We start from the raw sequence: 15,525 nt of genomic DNA on the forward strand, positions 1-15,525 counted from the left end.
TTGCAAACTGTATGTTTACTTCTAAACAGATTAAATTCAGTACGGGGGGAGGGGAATTAAATTGGTGACAGCCATCCACAGCTGTTACCAACTCACGATGGCAATACCTTTTCAAGGCATTAGATAAAACTAAGAAATCAATGAAAAGATGTCAATACCAAGAACTGAGTCATTTGCCACTTATAAGCACCATGCATACTTCCATCGGTGTTATATTTTATATATATCCATTAGTCCCAAAATGGGTGGTTTTGTGGATGAGAAGCTATTACAAGTAACAGCACTACTTATACCTTCTACCTGAATAATGTTTTTAACAAGGCTATTGCAGAAGGAAACACACAAGGAAGGATAAATGAGTGTGGGAATTCTACATGCACTTCTAAACAAGACTACACATATTAGGGCTGGCTGATGTTCAGAGCTTCCTAAAGATTGAGCTGTACGTCTCAACAAAGTGATGTGTTTGTATGTCAATATTTCAACAAAGTGCTGTATATATGAACACCAATGCCCTGGAGAGATTTTCAACAGAGCTATACATCAATATTTTATTAAGGTGAATAGCAACAAAGTGGAATTCATATTTCGTTTTTACAGGCTCATGAAATACTTTTATCAGTTCAGCAATCTCCAAGGGTACATCTAACTGATTAGGCTATATTATTCAGATTGCCTCTAGTTTCTGTTTGCTTGTCATTATTCCACAAGTATCAGGAAAACTGATTTGTCGTCTTCCCATTTTTTTCTTTTTTAATGAATTCTACCTGGCAGTGCCTAACAAAACACCTTCCTACTCCACCCAACACTGTCACCTCTATACATCAGTATGCCTCAAAACCAAATGCAGACTTTCAAGATAAAATAATACTGCTCTAAAAAAACAACGAAATTAGCACACTTTCATTCTAGACATGTTTGTCAAATGCACATATTACTGTGCCTGAAATAATCCAAATGACACAATTCTCTCTCCTTCCCCCTTTGTGTCATCTCAGAAAGACAATCTGACAGTAATAGCATGACACCCTCTTGGACATACCTCTGGGCATTAATATTTAAATCTTTCCTATCCCTTGTGATTGAAATTCAGCCTCTATTCACAAACAAAAACTAAATCAATGTTCTTAGAGTTCAAACTAGATCCCTAAACAGTTTGCCACTCTCCATGCACAGATAAGATAAACTTTCTTTGACCCAAGAGATGAAGTTGCCATGACGATCAGAGAGTCTACTTTCTATATTGATATTTGCTGATGTAACAACAAATAGAACCAGATCCTAGGACTGATAATGGTGATTAATTAATACTAATATTGATCCTTACAAGCAAGAGACAAGGCTATTAACTTGAAGCCTGAAAAGTCAATTGTTACCTGTGGCAGAGATACCAGTGACTGATTTTGAAACATAATAAACAAATGTGCTAGATTTATGCTAATACCTTTAAAGAGCCCATGTCTCTGTTTCAGGTATGACATTTCCACATTCAAGTGTGTTCATTTAATTGCATCCCTTTCCTTACTACCATAAACAAAAATAAGCTTCTATACAGGGAGAAGAAGCTGTTTAAAGAATATAGACTCCAATTCATTCCTTTTCTGAATCTAATTTCAGCACCGCATCACTGAAGTTTTTTTAAAAAGACAGGGACCAAGCAGGTTAATTGTTTGTTTAAAGGCATCCTATACTGGATTAAAATGTATTGTCCATTTTCCAGAAGGCCAAATTCAGTTTCTCGTATGAAAACCTCAGCATGGAACTCATCCAAATGAGTTATCCCAATGTGTATCATCCAAATAAGAAATTAATACCAGCTTCATTTATTCATGACGGAATAGCATTGCTCAGATAGCTATATATTTAAAATAAAAAATGAATCTATGTTTACTTTTCCAAAACTAATTCAGATTATCAGACCTGTCTGAAAAAAACGCATTAAAACATTCTCTTTCTCCACTAACGGGAAAAAGCAGATCCATTGTTTGGAAAACTTAATGCTTCTTATTTAAAAACAAACAACCAAAAAAAAAACTTTCTTATGACAGAATAGCAGGTGCAATCTAGCCAAAAGTTAAGCACTTTTAACCTCATTTATTTCAACAGGAAAAATGTAACCATGTCCATAACTGAATGAAATTAGACTTTCAAGTGCTTAATTTTGGCTTACCCGTGTGTAATAATATCAGTTTAAAGGAACTGATTTGAATCTATGGAATTATTTGTTCATTTTTTTAAAAAGTAAGTTTTATTAATGGTATTCTAACTGCAATTTTTGTAAGTTCACAAAAATAATTGGTACTACAGATAAATGGCTTCCTTTTCTTCTCACTTCATTACCCTGAAACCTGTATGAATCTCTGCATGAGGTATTGCATATCTAACAAAACTATGAATTAGCACAGACTAAAAATTAGAAGCAAATTACCTAATTGCATTAATTTCCCTCACAGCTGAATCATGTCTCACGATATATATATATAGTTCGATAATGCATGTATTGAACCATATGTCTTTCATCTTCTGTATATATCTTGCAATGTAAAGATTACCTACTTTCACAAAATTAAGTACTTGCTTTTCCAAAAGCCAAAATCACCATACATGGTTCAAACTCATATGGGAAGCTCTGGTTAATGAGAATCTTCCAGGTGCACTGCTTTAAGTGACATACAGTGAAATGTAAAGGTCAACATAAAGTCCACCATTAGTTGACAAAAATGTACTTTACTTATTAAATATGTCTATGTAATAATCTCTAATCTCTTTTATAATGCCCCTTTAAAGGTAGATTCCCATCTTGAAATTCTTCTCAGTTTAAATATGTATGTATGGGTATTGTACGTATGAGTATTGTACTTAAACATGGATATAAATGCATGTGTGCTTCTATTAAACATACCTAATACACTTGTTTCTGTTATGAGCCAAGTATCTCATAACTTTTTCACAAACTTACAGCTACCTAAACAAAAAAGATGTGCACATATTCAATATCCACCTGGAAGTCAAATTTAACATCTTTCCCAGATAACTCATTTGTTCAATTGTGACAACCGCCAAAAAGTTGTTTAATTTCTTCTATAATGTTATATCGGTTAGGATATAATATGCTGTTTCAGAAATAGTTGTCTTTCTTCAACATATATAGCAATAACATCTGCTGCACATGTAAGACATTTCTAAATACCTCCACTAGAAGGCAAGAACGTAAAAACAGAATTGCAACATACTGGGCAAATCAACTTTATAGCGACAAAAATACTAGCTATTACAGCATTTGAAATAATAATGGTGCTAAAATCAGAAGCTAAAGAACTGATTAGCTGCAGAATCAAAAACTTGTGAGAGAATGGCAGATGAAATGTTTTAAGCTGATCATCTAGCATCTCTGAACCACCAAAGTGCTATGGCACTTTATATTTTATTCTTCTCCAGTTAATGGTTGTACTCACTAATGACATTATTGATATTATAATAGGCTATTTGGAATATAAACTGTTTTAAAATAATAGATTTTGTGTGAAAATACCATGTACTGATGATTAGATGCAGGCAGTCCCTTCTGGGGACAAATATTGATATATAGGTTATTTGTGTAATTTATTGCCCGCAACTAAAAAAAAAGCTTTTAAAAAATGTTTTCATTTCTACATGTTTAAAAGAAAAATATGTAATGGAACAGCTGCCTTCCAAATCCTCATCTATTTTTTAAAACTGCATCAGCTCTAGTTCAACTCCTTCAACTCCTATGCAGAAAAATTTAATCGCTACATATTAATTCAAACTTCTTCATGAAAGCATGGTAGAGAGAGTTTTAAAACCAGATTTCTCCTGACAATAATAAACTTCCAAAATATTCATGTAGTATACTTAATTTTCAGCTCCTCTCTCTCATTAAAGCCTGATTTTACAAGGTTTTGGCATTCCACCCTCCTCCCTCTAATTTTAACCTCTCAATGCCAGCACACTACTATAAATATGACGAAAAATGCCGAAAGTTGTATTTGGAGCCATTCTATTTAGCTTCTCAATGAAAACTTTTGCCCTCCAAATCTTTATTGTTTCACCAGAACATTTTTCAAAAAAGTATTTAGGCTACCACTATTTGATTTCAAAAATAAATAGAAGTGTTTAAGCAAACAGACAAATAAAGGATAGCAACCTTCTCCCCCCACCACAGTCTTCAAGTCACTGTACCTAAGTGTGACTGAAATCTAGAGACAGACTGCACTGGCCAGAAAATATAATACAAGACCACAGACAACTGCAACAAGAAAATAATAATAATAAAACTGCACAGCCATCACATCTGCTAATCATAAAGACATTCACTTGGTTAAAAAAATCATTTATGTCATAAATTTTGCATCACAGCCACAGAATGGAGAACAATCTGGGCAATTTATTGGCATATTGGCAGGAGGTGATAAGGCTAAAAACAACAACAGCTAGCAGCTGGTGCAGCGAGATGGGCTGATAACATTGATATGGGGGGCTCCCACACAAAACACCTCCTTTCCTATCAGTGCTTTTTATCAAACTAGGATTACAATAATAGCTCATGAGAGAGAGGTTTTTTGTTTTTTGCTTTTTTGAGGAGTGGCAGAAAATATAGACTTGGAAAGGGGAGAAATCTGAATTTTTGGACAAAAACATGGGGCAAAATACATAATTTATCACTGTATTATCAGGAAATCCAGGCAGTCTAATCAAGGAGCACTGAGTGACTATTTTTTGCCTTATCGTCCAAAGTGGTGGAAACGGAGAAGGAATTATCAGGCTTCTGCAGATTGCTGGGCTGGAATTTTAATGGTAATAATCGGGTTTCTGATGGTATATCTTCTCTGCTTATCTTTCCCATTATCTCCCCTTATCTGGCCAGTCATCAGAGCAAATTAATGGTGCTCTTTCAGCGTCGCCTTTTTATCGCTGCCCAGAGAGCACCCAAGGGGAAAGAATAAGCAAAATATTAAAATACTGCATAAATCACAATTTTAGATAGCAGAAAACTGTATGCAGTAAAAGGAGGGGGAAAACTGTGCCCAACAACCTTTTTGTCCTTTGAACTGACTGTCTTTGGAGTTTCTGACTTTCTCACCCCCCCCTCCCACCCCCACCCCCGATTGTCATACAGCTTCTAAATTGTGCATGCTTTATCAAGCAAGACTTTAAGAGTTCTCTGCAAACTGAGGAGATCTCAAACTTAAAAGTGGTCTATTTTAACTGTCAACCCTGATGGCTACACTTGTGTTTGTGTGTGTCCCCTATATGGCCTTGTTAAATATGTAAATCATACTCAAGATATATGATGTCCTGGTTGTCGTGAAAGTTCTTATTTTTAGCAGATTACAGTTAAGTGTGAGAAGAAAACTCATTCTGCAGAAACCAGCTTGAACCACAAATACTTTTCAGCTATCCCAAGCATCTCCCTCATCTAAATAAATGGGCCCACTGTAAATTCTAGATTATATTCTAGGTCTCCAATCTCCTGAAGACTCTATACTATTTTATGTGAAGGAGTAAATCTTAATGGCTTATAATGGCACTCCTTAAAGTTCTTAACAATTATGCGTGCTAATGCTGCGCAAAGTATTGTTTAGTCATAGTCGCTTCATAAAGGGCAATCTATTTACACAAACACAGGCATACAAATTAACACATATCACTTACGATAAACAATAGGTTTGCTCTATTCATGTTAACATATCTTGCTATGCAGAAAAGCAACCCAAAATGGCTTGTGACCCATCACCAGAATTCAATAGTCCCAATTAGTACAAAAGCTTTTATCTGACATAATAAGGTGAGCATAAAAAACATTTAACAGTTAAATCAGAAGATAACGAAGTATGAAAAAATAAGTTGAGATGGTCTCTGCATCATGCAATCAATTAATGTTAATTATTTATTAACAATCAAGTCACCAATCACATCATGCAGTAGGAAACCCTTCTTGCTAATGTTCTCAGCTATGCCCTGTAAAGCAAACAGCTTTTACATCTCATAGAAGATTGAAATGTTCGTTAAGCATCTAAACCATTTCATTTAAAATGTACAATGATTATTTAAAAGTGAATTAAAAACGTACTTTAAAAGATACAGAAGTGAGTGTTACAACAATGTATGACTGTGAATGAAGTTTGTCAAAGTAGTATTTGCCAAATACTGTATCAGAAACTTGGGGCGGGGGGGGCATTCTTTCTGCAACTACAGCCCAAATATTTAGGAGCCATGTTTAAACCAGAAACCTATTATCTTCTTTGCTGAATCAATTAAGTTATGTTCTGAACACAAAGAAAAAGGAACTACAGTTCTATTATTACATGCATTTTGAAACCTGGAAGCAAAAAAAGGACAGCTATTTAAAGAGTCTGGACAAGTCACATGACATTGCGTTTTGAAAGGCGCTTGGGGAACAGGCTAGTCTATGCAAACCTATTAGGATACCACCGCTGTTTTTTACACTGAATCTCTTATCCTCTGAAAACAACCAGCGCTACTTCAAGTAGCGACCAACTGCCTTGTACAGCATAAGGAAGAAAAAAAAATCAAAGCTCAGAAAAGTTTAGGAAGTTGACATCACAAGGGAATGTGTCTGATTTTGTTGGAGATTTCTGGGAAGGGGTGTTACAAAGAGCAGAATTATTCAACCACCAGCTCCACCTTCTCAAATACACTTCTTTTCTAATAAAAACTCCCATTTGTACTGAGCGATTCCGAAAAACCCAAGCGTGGGATAGCTTTGCCTGCCAGCGTTTAGAAGCCATCGCTTCCCTGGAAAGAGTTTGCACCGTTTCGTCTCTTTGAAAAGAAACGGATTTATAGAATTCTGTTTGTTTGCAAGAGACGGGCGGCTGGTTGTTGCTTTTTCTCTCTCGTCCAGCTGGAGACTGCAAAAATCCCCCAGAGAAACCGCACGCGAAGTTTATGGCCTCCACAATCAGCAGAAGAGCTCCCCCACCCCCCATTTTGTTTTTTTAGGGGCTTGGAACTCTGCACGCGCTCCGCCACCGCGGTTCTCTTCGCTCTGCCCCTCCAAAGTTCTCCCTCAAGCACCGCCTGCAGGCTCAAGCGCGGTTGCCAGAGGCATTGCCCGGCCAGCGCCACTTCCTCTTCGAGAGAGCGAAAGAAAACAAGTTACCTGAAAGAGAGAGAAAAGCAAAGCCCCTTTCCTCTCTCTCCCTCTCCCCTTCCCCGCCCAAACAACTCCTTCCGCGCTAAGTTCAACGCCAACTTTTCTGCAGGGAAAACCTCCGTGGCTAAGGAGTCCAAAAGCAGAGCTCTTTTTATTGTTTTAAAGGCGAAACCCCCCCCCCCCCGCCCCAGCCCTCGAAAACACAAGTAGGCGCCGTCCGCAGTTGCCACTTCTCCTCGACCTGGTTCCCCCCATCCCGAAGTTATTAATTTTTCGGTTCATTTTTATGTTTACGCACAACAGCAGCAGCAGCACCCTTTGGGGACAAGCCTCGTCGCCTTTCCGTCCCCGTCCCCCCCCCCCCCGCACTCTTGAGGGAAACTTACGTTTAATCTGCCTGGGCTTGCTCTGTTTCCTTCGGGACATGCTGCTCGCCGGTATTGGTGGTGCTGGTGGTGGCGGCTGTTGTTGTTGTTGTTGCCGCCGCCGCCGCCGCTGTTCTTGTTTCAGGTGCACTGAGAGTGTGAAAAGGGGGTGTAAGGTAAGTAGGTGCGGGGCGGGGAGGGAAGAGGGGAGGAAGGTGTGAGGGGGTGGAAGAGGGCGAAAGAGAAAGAAAGAGAGAGAGAAGGGAGAGCGGAGCAAGTCAACGTGCCGGGTTCATAAGAGACAGGAGCTGATGGGAGATGACAGGAAAAAAGAGAAGCGGAGAGGGAGGCTAGAGCCCAAGCTAGGCAGGCGCGCGCGCGCGCGCACGTGTGTGTGGTGCCTGCGCGCGCGCTTGTGCGCGTGAGGGGAAGAGGGCTGTTGGAGGGGGGGGGGTTGGAAAGACAGAAAGAAAGGGAGATTTGGCGTGTCCGGTATATTGTGTAGTGGGGGGGGGCGTTAAGTGAATGAGGGAAAAGAACAGACAGAACTGTGGGGGGGGGGAGAGAGAGAGGCAAGAGAAGAGAAGGGAAGAAAGGCAGGACGGAAGGAGAAGAGAGATTGGGGAGGTGGGGGAGAGGAGGGAAAAGGAGGGAGAGCGGTCTCCCCCCCCTTCGCCCGCCTCTCTCTCTCTCTCTCTGTGGCGTCTTTCCCTATGCCGATGCTGCCGCCGGTGTCGCTCTCCGAGCAGCGCTCCCCTCAGACTGACCGGCTGCGCGAGGGGTGGGGTGGGGGGGGTTGGCTGGAGAGAGCGCGAGGGGAGCCCCGAGGCCTATCTAGCCCAGCATCCTGTTTCCCACAGGGGCACAACCGCGGGCAGGACACGAGGGCAACTGGCGACCGCCCCCCCCTCTTTATTTCTCCCGCTGCCCTTCCCCAGATGGCATTTCAGTGGCAAACGCTGCCTTCGGGGGCTGGAGGAGGTTTGGGTCTAGCCGTCGTGGCTAATACTACTAGCCTAGCAGCCGGTTTAGTCGGGGGGGGAGGGGCGCTTGGCATGGGGGAGTTTTGTCCGCCTGGCTTGAGGAGCCAGTGGCTGCCCCCAAATGCGCACGAGACCCCGCTTATGAGGAAAGTGGCTTCCCTTCAGAGTTGGCAAAGCACCCTCCACTTCCTCCTCCTGTTGCCCTCAGTGTTTGTGTGTGTTTTTTGTTTACTATATATGCATAGCCCCGCCCTCAAAACAGCAGCAACTGGTACCCGTTAAAACTATAGGACCTTGCCCCCCTCACGGAAGTTAAATACATATCCTGATAATAGAAGGGTACTTTCCCGCAATATAGTGGGGAGCTCCTTGGAGTCACGCTGTTGGTGTTCACGTGGGAATGTTGATTCGGGACAGAGAAAGCGGAAAAGAACCATTGCAGCCAATGTAGGGACTTGCGTTCACAACGCAGAGCTAGAAATGCTTAAAGGCACTTTGACAACCCAAGTCTAATACAGTACATACTTCCTGGAAAGTTTTCCATTATACTTTTTCCTGAGTATGGCTTAGCATGCAAATAGAGTAGTAAGAACACTATCCAGGAGGGCTTACTCTCTAATCAGTGCTTCCCCCCCCCCAAGAAAATCACTATTTTATAGTTCAAATTGAGGGAAATAAATACAGTAAATGGACAAAAGTACAAAGATTCACAAAATGTTTAGGCGTATGCGTACCCCTGAGGGGGGGACACTTTCTCTAATAAAGAGTGCAGAAGATTGTCTGCAATCCTTGTTATGACTTTCCCCAGTCAAAAAATCAAACAATGATGTCAACTTCATAAACGTCTGAGCTTCTGTAAACAAGAATAAGATGCACTCATGTTGTGTGAAAATGTCCTTATTCTGAGTGGCAGAATTATCGGAGCCCTCAATTATCTCCCCCCCCCCCTTTTAAGGCAGTCTCAGAAAAGTTTCTCTCTGAAACCTGCTCCACCTTGGAACATGTGAAGTAATAATTCAAAAGACCAAGCCGTCATAGATAGATTTGTCTATGTACTATGTACTAATTTATATGAATTTATTGCACTGCAATTAAGAAAAGAAAATTCTACTAGCCTGCTTTATTTCATTTCATTGGATGACTCTTTTAACAAAGAGACTTTATGCTTGTACCTTGTAAATTCACTAACGATTCTATTCTAATAGTTTTAGTGAGACAAAGGGACAGTTCCACCATGCACAGCATACTTTTGAGAAGCCCTTCATTGAGCGGGGGATGGAGAATATACTGGGGAAGGTTTACTTACAATATTATACCCTTTTCCCCAGTAAGTATTAAAGGAACCCAGTGTTTATTTCTCTAGCATTTCAAAGAATCAAAGTACTTTGCACAGAATTCAAAAAGCGAAGCCTCACAAAGCCGCTGGCCAAAGCCTCATAATCTAAGCCTGCACAAGGCCACAGGTGGATTTAGGGGCTGGCTGATGAGGCTTCTGATTAATGGATGGTGCAAGTCCATGTTTCTCCCTCTACAAGGACAGGGGGCAGAAGAAACTGCAGGTGAACGCAGAGAGAAACCAATAGTTGCCAACTGAACAATAAGAAACAGTAGGTTGTCCATTTCATTTCCCTACTTTAAACTTTGCAACAGAGCACATAGAGATACCCAGCAATATAAATACTTGCCCCTGTGCACAGTTCACCCATTCAGATAATAGGCATTTTATTAGTCATCTAGAATGCTGCACAATATAGTAAAATCTAGAACTCACCACTTTTAAGCACACACAGATCCCAGAGACTCAAGTTATTTGTTGTGCATAGTTTATTTAAAAGCTTTCATTCTGGTATAAATTATCTATGAATAGGTTATGATCCTCATCAAATTTATCTGCTACTCAATTTTTTTTTCTTGAGAGAAGCATTTAACTTGAGGGTCATTCACTAGCTTGCCACTATCAACATTCATTATATGAATCTATATAAATTCTGAAATCATATGGGGCAGTTTCTGTATTCTTATTGGATTATTTTTTCCTCTTCACAAACTATCTGACATAAAGAACATTCATATAAATCAAGCTTAATGTATGCATGTGCAAGGTTTTGAGGAACATTTATGCTGAAAATGAGCTTCTAAATGTGTTTTCATCCCTTCAGGTAAAAATAAAAAATGCACAAATATATGTTTATTAATTGAAAAATTAATATAATTATGTAAATAATCTTTAAAATTAGATTCACAGCATCTAGCACGTTCTTTGTATATTGGCCTTCCTTACAAGGTTCTCATGAATCACTGAGAAACTATAGTTTATTCACACTGAACACCTGAAATTCATTATATAAATTCTAAATATTAAGATAACTTTTTGTGCTATAAGCTAAAATAATAATTTCCAACAACTGTGTTTTTTCCTGTACATGTCAACATTTTTGTTTTTTATATGGAAACTAGGTATGATTTTAATGCTCAATTCTTTTATTAAACTTTTGACGCTGAAGTTGTCTTTTGAAAACTGAAGAGCAAGAACAAATAATCCATTCTTAATTTACCCTAGTTGAAACAAAAAAATCAGCTTCATAATAGCAAATAATAATTTCAATCTGATTGTGACTGCCTTAGGTGTCTGGAAAGGTAAACAAGCAATAAAATTAAAAAACACAATTAGGAAGTCATTTCAGCTGAAGAAAAAGTTAAAACAAAAATTATTATGTTTAAATACACCATGTACATTTAGTTGTTAAATTAGGCATGACTTTAACACTCATAAGAATAAAAATCTGCATTAATTTGGACAAAGAGGAGAGAGCTCAGTTGCAGACCCTCCAGGTGTCCCTATTTTCCAGGGATGTCCCTGATTTAGAGAAGCCATCCCGGTTTCTGATTTGATCCCAGAATGTCCTGCTTTTCCTTAGGACGTCCCTATTTTCACTGGAGAAATGTTGGAGGGTATGGTAGGATGTCCTTATTTTCATTGGAAAAATGTTGGAGGGTATGGAGTTATTTGTCTCCTGAGCTGTCTGAAGGCAATCCTGTATAGGGAAGATATTTTTTTAATGTTTAATGTTTTATATTTGTTGGAAGCTGCCCAGAGTAGCTGGGTCAACCCAGTAAGATGTGTAAATAGTAAAATTAACATTACGGAATGGGATGTGCCTATTTTCATTGGACTCTGCTAACCCAGACTCCGCTAACCCAGAAATAGTACTTCGGGTTAAGAACTTTGCTTCAGGATGAGAACATAAATCGCGTGGTGGCAGCAATGGGAGGCCCCATTAGCTAAAGTGGTACCTCAAGTTAAGAACAGTTTCAGGTTAAGAACGGACCTCCAGAACAAATTAAGTTCTTAACCCGAGGTACACTGTACTTGCCGGATTGAGAAGGCGATGGGGCCGCATCCTGCCCCCGGGTCTTAGGTTGCCTACCCATGGACTAGATGGTCCTCAGGGTCACTTCCAGCTCTACAATTCTATGCTTCTATTCAATATATCTGTACATTCTTGTGTACAGATAATCCACTCATACAATGACCTTCATCACTCTGCCAGGGTCAGAGGAATGTGCCACAGCGTAGGCACCGGCAGATATTCCTTGGCGACCTCCCCGCTGCTCCACTCTGCTGATAAGCAGCCGAGGTCTCGGCGATTCTTCTCAGCTGTGTGAGAGGAACACACCGTTCTTCCTCTCTCCCCTTTGGTGTCCCCCAGGGAGGGGAAAGAAGCAGACAGAAATCTATTTACATCTTTATTTCTGTCTCTTACATCAGTACAGAGAAAACATGTCTGCACTCAACAGCAGTAAGAATAAACTCCACCCATGTACTTCCAGTACGGGTCATATGACACACACACTGAGCTAACATCCGGTGCTCAGTACAGAATGGACTGCCCCTTTGTTCCCATGGCAACAGTCACAAACATCCTGTCTGGCTTTCCAGCCACAAGCAGCTGCCTGAGCCTTTGCTTGAGCCTTTGCTTGCTGCAGCATTGGTGCTTTATGATAACAGGGATAGTCCTGGTCAGTGGCGTAGCGTGGGTTGTCAGCACCCGGGGCAAGGCAAGTAATTTGTGCCCCCTAACCCGTGGATTTGCGCCCCCTAACCCCCAGATGTTGCGCCCGGTGCGGCCGGGCCCCCCTGCACCCCCCACGCTACGCCACTGGTCCTGGTTGTTTGTCCATTGGTTTTTAAGTGTTGCGTTCTTGCTTAGTTGCCCTGCCGGGCTGCTCAGCAGACAGCGCAAGAAGGGAGGCAAATAAACAGGGTCCTGGAAGGGGGTAGTTAGGGAGATGTGGACCAGATGAAGGGGGGGCATGAAAGACAAGTTTGAAGAGGGAGTGGCCAAACAGAATTAGGAAAACAATCCAGAGAAGACAGGTGAAGCAAATCCAGGTAAGAGAGAATGAGCAGAAAGGAAAGGTACAGATGGCAAGGAGATGGAAGGAAAAGTAAAGTTCGTATCTTGTTCTGAAATAGCCAGTATTCTGCTAGGCTCTAGTCTATTCTCATCTCAAGCCTTTGATTGTTTATCACTGCAGATGAAAAGGTCACCAACACATAATTGTCTTCCAAGTCCCATGGCTAGCAAAGCAAAGCAAATGGAGTTCTAGTCCTGCCTCCTAGTGCTCCCTGACACCAAAGGCAAGGTGCCATTAACTTCAAGGAAACCTGAAACAGGCCACAGTCAACTTAGACCAACATAAGACAAACTTCTAAACAGAAATACAGAGCCAAAGTTCTGAGCCTTTCATGTTAGCTGCATCAGCATATCACTGATATAATCACCTTAAACTGTTACCAGAGATTGCACTCAGACTAAGCTACATCACAAACTGCTTTGCATTACCACCCAGTGACATTGGAAGGTGCACTTAAAAATAATACTTCCTAAAGCTTTTCATAATTCCCTTAAAGATGAATATGGTTGTGAGCAATATATTTCACTTTATGCTGAAGACATATTGCTGCTTTTATTTTTATTTTTTTAGCATTCCTTACCTGATATGACTGCTCTGTCTTACAACTGCGGCTAAACCTCCTGCTGCAAAATTAATTTGATTAAATCCAATGCTTGACCTTGTCAGCTAGTGACCTTAGACAGCACTTTGCAAACTACTACTTTCTAGAGTCTGCTAAATGTTTCACCTGTGTCGGAATACTTCTGTCTCCCATGATGCTTTCTGCCCAACAATTGGAACAATTTCTTCAAAAAATTATTTATTAGAAAAATGAGCTTGCATCCTATAAGATTGAGAGTTTTCTGGTTTACAATAAATTCCTGTTTATAATGCAGCCTTTATCCATTACAATTATGGTTGTAAATATACTTGAAGTTAAGGTCTCTTCAAATTAACAGAATTTAATTTTTAGTGACCTATTCGCACTACGTATTTATCTATATTGTTTATACATGTTTAACTTTCACGGCTTCAGGAAACTGAGTTTGCAAAAGATGCTGAGAATTACTTGTTGAAAATCACTAGCTCCCTACCCCTTCATAGATCTTCAGTTCCTATTGTTCCCTCTGGCAAGAGGATGACTGCTAAACTGGTTGAAGTCTGTTGTGTAATTATGCTCTAATAGGACAGTTTACAAATGAGATAAGCACTACTTAGTTCCATTGTTATCACCAGTAAGCACTGAAGTAATTGGCCTCCAAGTAACAATTCTCCCAGTGAGCCTCCAATTCTGATTTGAAGAGCAAACATAAACCATAGTTTGTTGGTTTGGATGTCATGGCCAACTATGGTTAGCACTGATGGGCAAATCATTAAAATTCCATTTCATGTCACTTTCAGATGTGTTCTTTTAAAATCTATTCTGCCCTTCTCCTGCATTACTTCATGGACTTTCAAAAACCCCCAAAGAATTCTGAGAATTCTGAGAAACACCCCAAAAGGTAGTTGTAGTTATGAGGTGACCCAAAGACAGGCAAGAGCAGCTGCCGTGTGCACTGAAAGTAGAACTGCAAGTATTTCTGGGAATAATGTAATGATGTGCCCTCCCTCCCAAGGAGATTTTATGGTGGGGTTTGTGTGTGTGGAGAGAAGGCTGCAGCTAACAAAAATCAGTCAAATCACAGCATTAGCTTAGATTCAGAGAAGTTGTTCAACACTGGAGATGATTTCCTTCCAGATTACTCAACCTCCACAAATGACAGAACTCTGATGTTTGCTGCTTAGAGCTATGCTGTGCCTATGTATGGGTTGGGGACCTGATTAGAAAAACTGATTGATGAATCAAAATGAATCAAGAAACGTGGCCAAACCTGATCACTTCTATACAGTATGTGAATGGTGGTCCCTGGGCCACCACTACAAACTCAGATGTTGTTCGGGATGAACACTAGGATAAAACAACAACAGAAAAATGGCAATTAAAACAGACCCTGAAATCAATATCATTACAGAGCTACAGAGTTCAGCGATTAAAAGCTTGCAGGAACAAAATGATACTAGCTGTGCACCAAAGAGCTAGCAAAAGAAGGCAGCTATTTTTCAGAAAGGGCTTTCCACAATCTAGGCATCACCATGGAGATAACCCAGTATCTTTCGCTTCCCCATCTTTAGCACCTCTGATGCTGATGGGACATAACAGGGGGCCTCCGATACTGATCTTAACTCCTAGGTGTAAGTGATTCTAAAGATGTTCTATTCCTGCTTCCAAGCCATTAGGGGCTTGAATATTTTTTAACTGTAGAGCAGACTTTCTCAACCTTGGCTCCCCAGGTGTGATTGGACTACAACTCTCATCATCCATGACCATTGGTCCTGATAAGTAGGGATAACAGGAGTTGCAGCCCAACAACAGATAGGGATCCAAGGTTGAGAAAGGCTGATCTAGAGACAGTGGTGGAGCTTCATGCTCTGGCACGGGGGGGGGGGGGGGAGAGCAGAGAGCAGGTGGGGCTGGGGCTGGTGCGCGTCCTGGGGGCATGGCACGCCACCTGCAGGGGCTGGGCACCCAGTGGGGGCGAGCAGCCACAATGGCACCCTGGGGATCGCGCTGCCGTGGGCGGGGTGCTCCCCCCTGCACTCC

At 40.8% G+C, this 15,525-nt stretch overlaps 1 protein-coding gene across 4 annotated transcripts in view; it reads right to left on the reverse strand.

The window, feature by feature from the left end:
- Positions 1–15,525, reverse strand: part of ZFPM2 (zinc finger protein, FOG family member 2) — a 462,794-nt gene that overhangs the window by 324,569 nt on the left and 122,700 nt on the right. Inside the window, exon 1 of one of the 4 annotated variants that reach the window (XM_081918674.1) lies at positions 7,525–8,054. The exons of 2 other annotated variants lie outside the window; for them this stretch is intronic. In XM_081918674.1, coding sequence (XP_081774800.1) covers positions 7,525–7,564 — 40 coding nt within the window. In that variant the 5' untranslated portion in view covers positions 7,565–8,054. Of the gene's footprint in view, positions 1–7,524; positions 8,055–15,525 lie in introns of those variants that run through there. One more of the 4 variants, XM_081918672.1, reaches the window with a different exon arrangement.

This window comes from Podarcis melisellensis (assembly GCF_964234715.1).
Source record: "Podarcis melisellensis genome assembly, chromosome: 7".
NCBI lineage: Eukaryota > Metazoa > Chordata > Lepidosauria > Squamata > Lacertidae > Podarcis > Podarcis melisellensis.